The 13304-nt window shown below is 41.1% G+C and overlaps 1 protein-coding gene across 1 annotated transcript; it reads left to right on the top strand.

Annotated features, from left to right (window-relative positions):
- Positions 1-4207: 4207 nt before the first annotated feature.
- Positions 4208-13130, top strand: LOC119194697 (plasminogen-like). The gene is made up of 19 exons (XM_037448989.2): positions 4208-4343; positions 6034-6169; positions 6266-6372; positions 6748-6862; positions 6955-7094; positions 7313-7433; positions 7525-7643; positions 8048-8210; positions 8296-8420; positions 8678-8837; positions 9431-9624; positions 9737-9885; positions 10190-10283; positions 10464-10578; positions 11474-11548; positions 11643-11783; positions 12065-12171; positions 12389-12534; positions 12768-13130. Exons 1-19 carry the CDS (start codon positions 4295-4297, stop codon positions 12927-12929), a joined length of 2418 nt encoding a protein of 805 aa, XP_037304886.2. The 5' UTR covers positions 4208-4294; the 3' UTR covers positions 12930-13130.
- The last annotated feature ends 174 nt before the right edge of the window (positions 13131-13304 follow it).

The raw sequence follows: 13304 nt of genomic DNA, 5'->3' as shown, positions 1-13304 counted from the left end.
GTACCTTTTGCGTCTGAAGCCCATTTCTTTCTGCAAGTTGTCACTAAACTTCTTTGTTCCATTGAATGCAATGAAGTGTTTGAATGTAACATTTGTGCTGTTCCTTCATTGCTTTCTAAATTTAAAACTTACAGCAGGTTGAGTTGTGAGATGATATGATTAAATTTGCAGTATTTTTACAGGTAAGAAAAAGCTGTAATAAGTTTGAATAAATACATTTGAAGCAGATGTGATGAGATTCAATTATTTTTGAGTGAATCCTTGAAACAATACACATTTATTTAATATAAAATACTACTTTCAATGACTGAGACAAACTGACCATTAAAAGTAAAGCCTGCTCTCACTGCAGCTGCATCAAATACAGACCACAATAAAGAGGGACCTACCATGTAGCGTGGGGGCCATTGCTGTCGGTCCTGAGATTTTGTTCTTAAAACCGTAATAATTTCACTGTGTTTCAGTGCATGGAAGTACATGTTGACTTGTACGTTGCCTAAAAGGTATGTTTTGTGCTACCACTACATTCTGTTCATTCTGATTGAGCTATTACGGTATAATTCACTTATTTCTCACTGTGTACGCTGCATTGATGAGCTGAACTGAATGTTTCTTATGGCATTTTACATCTCTGCCAGTAAACAAGATAAAACATAAGAATAGAATAGTCCCCTCAACACACTGATGAAAAAAACAGATCAGTCTCACTAGTTAAATGTCACGACGAAGTAGGCAGAGGCAGGAAGGAGGACTCACATGGAGTTTACTGAAACAAAAATAGACTATAATAGTAAAAAAAAATCTAAAATCAAACTAAAAAAATCCCAAAAGCAATAGGGAAGAAAAACACAGACGAGACGGGGACCAGATATTATCCACATGACCTGATATGAAGACTGCCGCCTGGTACGGACCAAAATGACACCCAGACTACAGACCTGACACAACATGGGACAAGAGACACAGGGCTTAATTACACAAGGGAGGTGCAGGTGACACAGGTGGAAACAATCATGGACATAGCAGACAATCACAGGGGAGGACAGGACAAGGCAGGAAGTGAAGTTACCCCAGGGACACGAGAGACATGGCACTGTGACATTAGTCCTGTCAATCAGCAGTTTGTATTACTAATTCATTAAGTGCATGTTGAGTTTTTCTGCTTTGTTAAAAATTCCATAAAATAAATCAGTTTTTGAAGAGAATTCTGGCCAAGACAAAATAAACCTTAATAAAACCAAAAATTGTAGAAGGATAAAAGCAAAAGGAAACACAAAGGCCATTTCAACACATCCAGGTGAAATACACAAAGTATGTGAATTAAGAAAAATGGATTCTTTTGATCGTACAAAATAAAGCAGCTGTTCCTCCCCTTTCTAAAGAGAGAGGGACATTCCTGGATTGAGGTCTGACAGTAGGATATTGATTGAGAAGCAAACCTTGGACATCACAGAGCCCACGATGTCCTGTGCTAAGTATTGTTGTGGTCCCCCTGTATGGAACAGGCTGACCTTCATCACGACAAAACCCATGCACTCCGTCTGAGTGAAACAATAAGATGTGTTATTTTTTTGCTGCGAGTGGGAAACACATTAACGATCATTTCTCAGAACATCCATCTGCTTTGGTGTAGATATAGGGCACTGTAATGGTTTAAAATCACATTTTAACTAAGTCCATTAGAAGTAAATCTAAAGGATTCAATCTTCAGCAGAAATGAATTGATTATAGTTTAAAGACTATTTTGAACTCAAATCTACAAGGTAAGTGGATTTGTACACAAATGCTGTAAATCCCTTTGGATAAAAGCTAAATGACATGTAATGTAATGGCTATGATAGCGAAGATGGGCATATAGCATCAGTTGAATCACAACTTGAGAGTATTTTTTTCATTGAAGGAAGAGCAACGTACAACAATGAAGGATTCTTCTCAATTGGCTCATTTCCTGATGGGCCTCATATCTGCCCTTATTCAAACATTTTCTGATAACTTGCTGATCTAATAAGTTTAGAATAACAAATAGTGTAACTTAAGTAAGTTTGACTGTAAAATTAAGGTTACGTATTTTAGATTCACCCAGAAGAGGCCTGGGGAGTGTGATGCACATATCTGAGTCAGCATGAATTTAAGGAGGATTTTAAAAGTTATCTTAGAAGTTGACTTACCTTGTGACTGTGGGTGAGTGGGGAAAGCAGTCGTTTTCCAATCAGAGGGTTGGCGGTTTGACCCCAGGCCCGGCTAACCTGCATGTCAATGTGTCCTTGGGCAAGACACTTGACCCCAGCATTGCTCCTCTAGCTGTGACTACAGTGTGTGAGTGTTAGTTACTGATGGGCAGGTGCCACTGTGTATGGTAGGTCCTGTCATCAGTGGGTGAATGACATGAATTGTTAAAGCGCTTTTAGTGGTCAGAAGACTAGAAAAGTGCTGTACAAGCCCATTTACCTTTGAATCCACACTTTATGGGGACTGTTTGTGTATCTGGATGGAAAAAGCTCTCAATCTACCGGTCAATCTTCGTTCCTTCCCTCCCCTACGGTCATGAAGGATGGGTCATGACAGAAAGAACTAGGTCACGGGTACAAAGGGTCAAAATGGGTTTCCTCAGGCTGGCGTCTCCCTTAGAGACAGGGTGAGCTGGTCGATGTGGCCGGGGAAAAGGAGGTTTCTTTAAATGATTTCACCTTAAATGTTGAATGAGCTTTATTGTCAAGTAAATGAATTATTTGTTAATTAAATGTATTTATTTCCTTTAAGTGGAATGGTTCATTTTAAGGGGCTTGTTAATATCACTGGTCCCACCAACTACAAATAATGTTGATAATGATTTCAAATTAAAGTACATCTAAAGTTGATTGGAGTTGTGGATTTAATTATGAATATTGAACTTCCAGTATATAATGGAGCTTTATTATACCCATTTTTGTCGAGTAATCGACTTGGCCTCGCTTTCTCTTTAGACGCTGTTACAATGAGGTGTCGGTGGCACAAAGGGACTCTCTGCATGACATTGCGTGAGTTCAAGGAAACCCGATGTGGTAGCGCTGCGGTTTTATCAGTATTATAATTAACAAAACAGAATAGGTTATAGAAACAAGACAGATTCAAGGTTTAACTTTGTAAAGTCTTTGTAATGTGAGCATGTCTCAGTCGATAAAGTCATAAGTGCAAGGTGGGGCTTGTTTTCTGTGCAGAAAAGCATGTACAGGTGTGGTGCATTTGTCATTTATGTTTCCAGGAGTTTGTGTGTGTATGTGAAGCAGACAGATGTTGGCCAGAGGTGTGTTTAAGGGGGGGGTAGATGAAAATGACCGGGACGTGACGTTGAATAAGATCCTGGCAGGTTGTGATATTCTTTTATTTTCTTTTTTAAAGTTTGCTTTAATATTCTTAAAACATCCAGTTTATTAAGGCAAACATATCCCAGCTCCTTTTCTTAAAAACAGAAAAGTAGACATTACATGTTAATGTCCTGCACTATTTCTCATTATGCAGATTAGACTCATTCATAGAGCCGAAAAAAGGAGTTTATACACAAAAATCTCTCGCTATTAATTTAGTCAAAAGTTCTGACAGAATTTGGCCTTAGAATTTGTTTTGTAAAAACAATGGCAAAGATTTCCAGATTTGAGCAGTAGTTACTTTGCCCTAAAACCCACTGAAAGTATACTGTTTTGTAATCACATGTTTGCTATTGAGGACATTGGTCCCTTTTTCAGCAGAAGATTAACGATGAATATTGATCTCATTTCAACTCATAGTTTTAGATCGTTTTTACCAGGAAATGGTTTTTTACTTTATGACATGACACACACGCTTTACAATTAAAGATCATGCAACCTTCTTATGTTACAATAACACTCACAGGAAACATACGAGTGCACAGAACATGTGCACTAAAAGACTAAAAGGTAAAACAACATGAGAAGTCTCCAAAAATATATTGCAGCTTAGTCGCATAAATGCAGCAGATTTGCTGGTGAGGCCTCCGGGTTAATTTCTCCCTACTCGCCAACTTGTGTGTGTCATAAATCAAATCAACGAAAAGTTGACCAAATAGTACAGGTCTAATATATGTAACATATTGCAGAAGGGATGAAACAATGTTTGATTCGATGTTCCCAAATCTCCCATAAACAAGTCTTTCGACCTTTTGCTCTTTGCTCCTTGTGGCCAATGATTGACAGGGATTTGGCGATCCTGTTTATCTTCTCGATATGCTGAAAGGAGCCCAATAACATCCCTGGAGATACCTCAGGGATCGTCGAGCTGCTAGTATTAAGGCCTTACCATGGACCTGTGCAGCTTAGCTTTACTCCTGGGTGCCCTGATCTGCTCTGGTAAGATATATCAGCATGAATAATAATTAATTACGGTTCTACAATCATTTCATTGTATCAAACATTTAAGTAAAAAAATGGGACAATGATTTGCCTCACTGTGCGATTACCTCATGTAATAGAAAGCAAGGTGGTTAAATATCTTCTTTTGAGTGACACAAACGTAAAATCCTGTTTCCACGTGGACCTCGAGATCACATTGAATGCCTTAACGTCTAGGATTATAACACAATTTTCTCAATTCACAACTTTCACATTTATTTCAAATTTACTCTGGATTCGTGATCACACCAACAGTAGAGTGAATATGCAGCTTCATGAAGATTTTAGATACATGTGCTGTTTACATGTGTTTAATGGCATTAAAGTGAATTGGAAATGACATTACAATAATTTAAGACAACTTGACAACAGTGGTTGATCTAATTCAAATGTATTTGTCTCTAGGACATTGATTCAATTGCGCAACAACGTTTTCAAGTCCATTTGAAATGTTTTTAAAAGTACATGGATTATGGAAACTTGTGCTAAACTATTTCTCATGTAGCAAACATGTAACTTACCATCGTTGTTTTGGATATTCTCATAACCTGCTACGCTGTATCTCCAAATCAGTTGATGGGATTGTGTCTAATTTCCATTTTCTATGTATATGACATTTTAACAGATTAACAACATAATTTATATTTGTGCTTTAGGTCAAACGAGCACAGAAGCAGAAATGTTAAATATTTGTTTTGTCATTAAGAGTGTGTATCACTTATCCTTACACAATTCAAAAGTTATGACCCTCACACCGGTGAACTTTAAAGCGTGTGTCAGTACGTGGGGGTGCGTGGAGGGAGGACTCAGACGCGGAGCTCATGGAAAATAAAAGGACTTGAATAGTCAAAAACTCTAAAGAAACTCAAAATCACTCCAACCAAAAAAAAAGGCGAGAAGGAGGAGAGAACAAGAAATGCAAACCAGGGAACAACATAAATGACTCACATGGCACGGGGACACGATGCAAACACAACAGGCAATGACACCACAAGATACAGGAGACACACAGGGCTTAAATACACAAGGCAGGTGCAGGTGATTGGACACAGCTGGAAACAATCAGGCACGGCAGACAATCACAGGGGAGGACAGGACAAGGATGAATTGTATATGTATGTACATGTATAAATTGCTACACACGTCGCAGGGACGCATTCTATAACATGGTGTTTTTCTACCACGTTGTTAGACAAGAGAACAGTTTAATGTCGCAATCCCAATATTGGTATTTTGGTCAACAATGTTTTTTCCAGAAAATGAGATGAGTCAAATTCTTGTTGATGAGTCAATGGTAAATGCCCTTCTGCCTTCCAAACAGAGGCAGAAATAAAAACACTTGACTGTAGAGTTTGTGAGTGTGGATCTACGGGCGGTATCACTATCACGGATGAAAGCAAAACATTATTCATTTGCACATATTGCAATACCAAGGGGGGGGGGAAAACTTGTGTAATACAGTAATGCCTTTACAGTTGTATAATTATTTTGTGTTCATTACATTTATGCAAATATGTATATACCTATCTAACATCTTTCACACATTTCAATCTTTCATATAATAATTATATATGAATATGTTTACTGTTGTCTTAGCTCATTCATTAAATTACAGACATTAAGCCTATATTTTGGTTTCTGACTTCAGTTGGTGGTACTGAGGTGGAAGGCTACGCTAAAACTGAAGGAGCATGGATCCTCGCCCTGCAGAGAAGAGAGTATTCATCAAACAATGTGTTGGCGTGTGCCGCCAAATGTGAAGCTGAAACATCCTTCACATGCAGGTAAGAGCAAACTTTTAACAATCAAACTTAACCAAAAATATAACTTTTACATTTGGGACTTTCCGTCCAGACCTGACACCTGCTGTGTTTCGACAGGTCTTTCATGTATATTGAAAAAGATCAAGAGTGTTGGACAGCAGCAGCTAACTCTAAATCTGAGACTATCCTTCGAAGAAGTAGCGCAGCGTTGTATGAAAAAAAAGGTAAGTCCTATTTATCACCTTTTCTTTTTATTTGATTGCGGTCCAGACACAGTTTAGATGCAATATGATATTTATACAACGCGGTTAATGAAGGTGTCATAAACACTATTTCATCAGTAAAATCTGAATTCACTTCAAGAATAGGCTAATACATTTGTTCAACGTAAGGAGGGTTTAATTATTGATCCAGCTGTGCATTATACAGTGAATGCTGTGGGAGAGTAATATGGTTACGTGTAAGTCCTGATTTCAATATGGATGTTCTCTTCTCTGGTTATTCTCAACAATGCGTTTTTTTTCCTTGTTGTTTGCGGTAACACTGTTCAATACAATGCTGATAGTGTGCATTGATTGTCTTTTTGTTATTTTGTCAAGGATACCTCTTGGAGTGTGTAAATGGATTAGGAAAAGATTACAGAGGAACAAAGAGCCAAACAAAAACAAAGAAGACATGTCAGAGATGGGCAGGAAGATACCCACACAGACCTAAGTATGCATTCATTCATTGTCCTGTTCACTTTCACATCACGTTGTCTCTTTTTATCTCTTTTCCTACACATTATTTCAATGTATCTGCCGCAGCTTCACTCCGGACGAACACCCACTAGCAGACCTGGAGTCCAACTTCTGCAGGAATCCCGATGGAGACAGCGGAGGACCCTGGTGTTACACCACGGACCCGGACACCCGCTGGGAAAACTGCGACATAGCCAGCTGCACTGGTAACATCCATGTATTCATCAATTGTTTGTTTGTCTGGGATATCAATGATAACCCGCGGTTTTACATGTTTGACCCATCCCACACACAGGGGGGTTTTACAGCCCGGGGGACAGTTAGAGTTCTTCGTACTTCTTTGTGTCGAGTGTCCTCAAACGTCTCTACAGCAGAGTGAAACAGCAAAGAGGAAGTGTGACGTGCCTCCGCTTGTCCCTTACAGAGGAGTGTATTCACTGCAGCGGTGAGAACTACAGGGGCAAAATCTCAACTACGGCCAACGGCTTCACCTGCCAGCGCTGGGACTCCCAGAAGCCTCACAACCACGGCTACATCCCCAGAGCGTGAGACCGCGATCAGCACATCTATCCATCCATCAACCACATGATGGACCTCAGCGCATTTGTTCAATATTTCCCTTGTCGTATCCTCTAGTCTTCCGGAGAAGTATCTTGAGGAGAACTACTGCAGAAACCCAGATGGAGACCCCAAACCGTGGTGCTTCACTACCAGCACCTCCAAAGCTTGGGACATCTGCTCCATACCCCGTTGCAGTAATTCCTCCTGTTTAATATGTTAACTTCTTCTGCATTGTAACAGCTACAATACAGGAGTGCATGTATTTACAAGCAACACGGCAGGTAGAATTGCAGTTTTTAAGTAGAGTAGTATGTAATGTACAGGATGAGCAACAAAATAATATTTACAGTTAAAGAAAAGTTCTGATGTTGTTCAAATTAAATGTAAAACATGTGATGTCATTACATCTCACTGTAGTCCTAGATTATTAAAAAAACGCAACTACAAAGATACGTCCCATGAAAACTAATGATAATCATCAAACAATTAAGTCATTCCCAATTGCAGTTTTGTTTCTCAGTATAATTGTTGTTGTAATTATTTAAAACACTGCAGCTACTGTGAGTCCTAACCAGGCCGTCTCACCTCATTCGTTCAGCGTCCGAGCCTCCCACCATCGTCCCAGAGCTCACCTGTGCCACAGGCGAGGGTGGAGCGTACCGAGGCACCATTGCTGTGACGGAATCTGGCAAAACGTGCCAGAGCTGGTCCACACAGACGCCACATAAACACAACCGCTCGCCAGACAACTACCCCTGCAAGTAAGAGCCGTGAGTGGGAAACCCTTTTTCATAAGAGAGGGACCTTTGGCATATTGCTTTCATCGTTTTGCCATCTGTTTGTCAGAGGCCTGGATAGCAACTACTGTCGTAACCCCGACAACGAGAGGACGCCCTGGTGTTACACCACTGACCCTGACACCCGCTGGGAGTACTGCAGGGTGCCCAGCTGTGGGGACGCCGCCGGACCAGGTATGACACAGATCATGGATGAGGATGATGATGATGACCTAAACTTCAGGAACCGCTCCACTGATTCAGATCATTTAGAAAATCTGAGCAGTTGTATGTTGACATGATTTATATAAATCCTAATTACTGTCATGTAATCTGCTCACGTACTTGCAAGACGAGTTGAAATAAATGAACTAGATTTCTCACTGGTTTAGGGTGATGTTAATGACAGCGTCAGTGTCTGAGCGTGACTTTTGCTGATCTTCTTGCTGCAGGTGACCCAGTGATCCCCACGGAGGAGGAAGACTGCTACAAGGGGGACGGAACAAGTTACCGTGGTGTAACATCAGAGACCATCAGCGGGAAAAGATGTCAAAGCTGGAGTGCCATGACTCCTCACATGCACAAAAAAACTCCACAGATCTATCCTCAAGCGTGAGCGTGACAATACATTGTTAACTACTGATGCATTTTATATCTACAAATTCAGATATTTCAATCCATTTTTACCACACTACTGAGAGCCGCAGGGATAATGTTTTTTTGGTTCTAACCACAACAAAAAAGCCTAAGGGGTATTTCCATTACATTTAGACATATTGCCAACAATAAGGTCTCAAGCAAACAATCTCTGATTCTTACAAGTTTTGTCCAGCAAGACAGTCAACACAAATGAACACCCAATGTTTTTGAAGCATGAATGTGAAAGTCAAAGGACACCACAGTCCCATGGCTTTACATCGACACTGTTAAACTAAAGGGGAAAATGTGTTGAAGTGATGAGCTTTATTCGTCTCATTTAGCCCCATGTTAGCAAACATCTTGCTTAAATCTTCTTTGGAAGAGCGGTATTTCAATTTACCAAGCACAGACCTTATTTTAGGGGTTCTGAACAACAGTCCATTAAAATAACACGTAACATTTAGATGTAAGAGGCAGAAGACATGGTTTGAATCCAGGAATAACATGTAAAACCTTGTAGGATATCGGTCACTGCCCGGCTGAACTCTTGTTTTGTATTTGAACAGGGACCTCAGGAGGAATCTGTGCAGGAATCCTGACGGAGACAAAGCTCCCTGGTGTTACACCACAGACCCCGGAGTCCGCTGGGAGTACTGCAACTTGGAGAAATGCTCGGGAGGCGAACCCGCACGCAAACCTCTGAATCCTGTGAGCGCTTCAACCCCTGCTTCAACCCCTGCTTCAACCCCAGCAGAGATTGGTAAATGCCTACTGCCACTTTTTAGGCATTCAGGCAAAGACATTTGTCTGAATTATCTGCATGTTTTGTTCCATTTTTGTCCTTACATGAAATCATCTATTTGCTGCGTTAGACTGTAAGACTGGAAATGGAGAAACATACCGAGGTCCAACCTCCGTCACCAATCTGGGTGTGACCTGCCAGGCCTGGAATGCTCAGAGCCCTCACCAACACACAAGCTTCACCCAATTAAGTCACCCCAATAGTGGTCTGGACGGCAATGTAAGTGTGTGTGTGTGTGTTCCTCTGTGAACCTTCAACTCTCGCAGTGATCACACCGGGAGGATGACTTGTATAAGGAAAAAAAAAGGCCCAAAACATTGACTGTTGCTATGTCCTTATTCTTAATGGTTGTCATCAATGTGATTCACATAAGATCATGCGAGTTCAACAGAAACCACTTAAGTCACAGCGGATCCTAGCATCAACCAGCAGGAGGAAGTGAGAGGACCGGCCATGTTGGTCGTAGTAGCTTAAATGATGGTTCAAAATAAAGGTCGTTTCTCTCCTTGTTTGACACCGTCAGCAATGCAGAAACCCAGATGGCGACGTGAACGGGCCGTGGTGCTACACTACTGACAGGAACCAGAAATGGGACCACTGCCAGATCCCAGACTGTGGTATGCGAATGCCAATAGTGAGGATCACAGTCGATTAGTATGTCGGTAGAAACGTGTCCATAGTCCACTACTTATCCCGAACCGGGGTCAGCAGGCTTTCCCAGGCCAGGCTAGATAGATAATCTAATAAAGTAAAAGCAAGCTTTTAGTCTTTTTTGATTATGGATTTTATTTCCGCAGATCTGTTGAAATGTGGGACGCCGGTCACCAAACCAAGGCGTTGTTTTGGTCGGATCGTGGGAGGCTGCGTGTCAACAGCTTACTCGTGGCCCTGGCAAATTAGCCTCCGGACCAAGTGAGTATGTAAGGATTACAGATACATGAACCCAAAAGCACAACACCGAAACAGAAATTCAAGTAAAGCCCTTCGCTCGGGCTCAGGCACGGTCAAAATTGGCAGATCAGTCCACAAAGCAAACAAATCCAAAAAGGGGTCGAGTAATCAGGCAAACAGGGTCAGAACAGCAGGATCAGGATCCGCTGGAGCGCCTGGCAATAAAACACAAGACAGTAAGTAACAGGAGTAATGAGGCAATGGGCTGCAGGGGAGAAGGGCATGAGGACCAGGTGAAGGGAACGAGAGATGATCCCGTGTTGACGACAGGATCTGGAATGACAGGAGAATGAATTCAACAAGCAGGCAGGATGGAGACGAATAAGACAGAGAAATTGTGACTGAGTAGAATAATATTAAAATAGGATTCCAATGGATGTACAATATGTGCAAAATATCAGAACGTTCATGTGATTTTTTGTATTTTTTTTAAGATATAACTTTCGCATTGACGCAAAGGGGTCACATATGCAGCCATTTTTCTTTAAAATTCAATTACATTTTTTGTGCACTGTCCACTGACGATGGACACGTACCCTACCTTGTACAAGACCACTTGATAATATCCGAACCATCCCTTCAAAGATAGGTTGATCCAAAAGCCTATTGAAGGGTAGAAACCATCATTGATGAGTTACTGTTTTTGAATGAATAAAATAGAAAAAATGTGACATAATTGAAACAAAGCTTTTGGTACAAGGAGAAACAGAGGAACCTTATATTAGCATGGTCTAGGACTGGTATGTTACAGTATTTTGAATTGATATCCATCTTGAAAACTAGATTAAAGGACATCAGGTAAAAAATCTCTCTTTTGTCCCACTTAACTACACTCCTGTGCATTTCTTTCTAACAGCACGGGAATACATTTCTGTGGAGGAAGCCTCATTCACCCCCAGTGGGTCCTTACCGCGGCACACTGCCTGCAGAGGTCAGGAGAATTCAATTTTAAAACAACATATCCGTCAATACTACAACCACCGGATCACAAGTTGTAATATTTATAAATGCGCTGTGTGCTTTAGGTCCACACGGCCTTCAGCCTACAAGGTGCTCATGGGTATCAACACAGAGAGAGCCAATGAGCCATCCAAACAAGAAAGGAACCTCAACAAACTCATTCTGGGACCCAATGGAGCCGACATCGCTCTACTCAAACTGGAGAGGTGAGTCTGATCGGCCCACAGGTAGCAGGTGCAAGCATCCTGCCTTTACTCACTACTGCCACGCAGTGGTGGGAAGTCGTGATTTCACATTTTGTATTTCTACACCACAACAGTTCATATAAAGATCTTCCTATAATAAGAATGTTTATTTTATTTATCACAGTTAACACCCCTCAAAATAATAAAAAAATTAGGTCATTTTGAAAACCTTTTACTCGTATTGACAACGTATTTTAAGAATGTGGTATTGCTGTTTTCAAGTAGAACTTCTTTTCTTTCAGGCCCGCACTAATAAATGACAAAGTCCTCACAGTTTGTCTGCCAGAAAAGGATTACATTCTTCCCAGTGGAGCTGAGTGTTATGTTACCGGATGGGGTGAAACTCAAGGTAAGTAACTGTACTGTGTGTGTGTGTGTGTGCGCGCGTGTGTGTGCGCAATTCTCCCTTCTTTAAAATGATTGCATGAGGGTGGATAATTTGTTGTGTATTATGTTAAGAAGGTCCTCACTTTGTGTACAATTTTGAGAGTAAAGACAGTATTTCTAGTATAAATTAAGAGATACACTGAGGATAAAATGAATTAATGTGTGCTGGTGTGTCGCAGGCACCGGGGGTGATGGCGTTCTGAAGGAAACCGGTTTCCCCGTGATTGAAAACAAGATCTGCAATCGTCCATCGTACCTCAACGGCAGAGTGAAAGATCACGAGCTATGTGCCGGTAACATCGCAGGAGGATCCGACAGCTGCCAGGTACCAAACACCCAAACTAAGGTTTCTTTAAAACTGCATCGTAGACCTGGGCGGGGTTCCAGTATAACACGGTATTTAGAAATCCAGACGATGTTAATTAACCTTATAAAAACAGATGCCCAGCTGTCTCTGAAGCTACATGGATGCAATGTAGCACGCAGCTACGTTAGCAAAGAAACATCTCGTAGATCAATGCGTTTTGGCAGGACCATGACCATTTGTTCTCCCTGCAGGGTGACAGCGGCGGCCCTCTGGTGTGTAACTCCCAGAACAGGTACGTCCTGCAGGGTGTGACCTCGTGGGGCCTGGGATGCGCCAACGCCATGAAGCCCGGCGTCTACGCCCGAGTCTCCAAGTTCGTTGATTGGATCGAAACAACCATCAAAAACAATTAGTCAGAAAGTGATGGTTCATTGTGCTTTTTGAAGATACTTTGTATTCCAAAATTGTTTTGGTGCAAAACGACTACTTACGTTATTTTGGTATAATCTGATGTTAGCGGCGGTTTGGGGGTGGAAATATAACAGGTAGATCATGTTCCTGCTTTGGATATGTTGAGCTTTTTTCTGTCAGAGTTCAACAATAAAAGTAAATGCAAAGGTCATTTGGGAAGTTGTGATTTTATAGAAAATGTTCATGAAGACAAACGTCCTTGTTTTGTTGTACCACAGTGAGGAAGTCAACAAGCATCATTACACAGTTGCACATGTCAGTCACACGTTTGTTACTTCCTTGTTGTTCGTCAGGTCCATTTTCAAAGGTTCCTTAAT

The sequence above is a fragment of the Pungitius pungitius genome, chromosome 20 (genome assembly GCF_949316345.1).
Source record: "Pungitius pungitius chromosome 20, fPunPun2.1, whole genome shotgun sequence".
Taxonomy (NCBI): Eukaryota; Metazoa; Chordata; class Actinopteri; order Perciformes; family Gasterosteidae; genus Pungitius; species Pungitius pungitius.
Note: the sequence above shows the minus strand (reverse complement) of the source record. Positions and strands in the feature narration are given on the sequence as shown.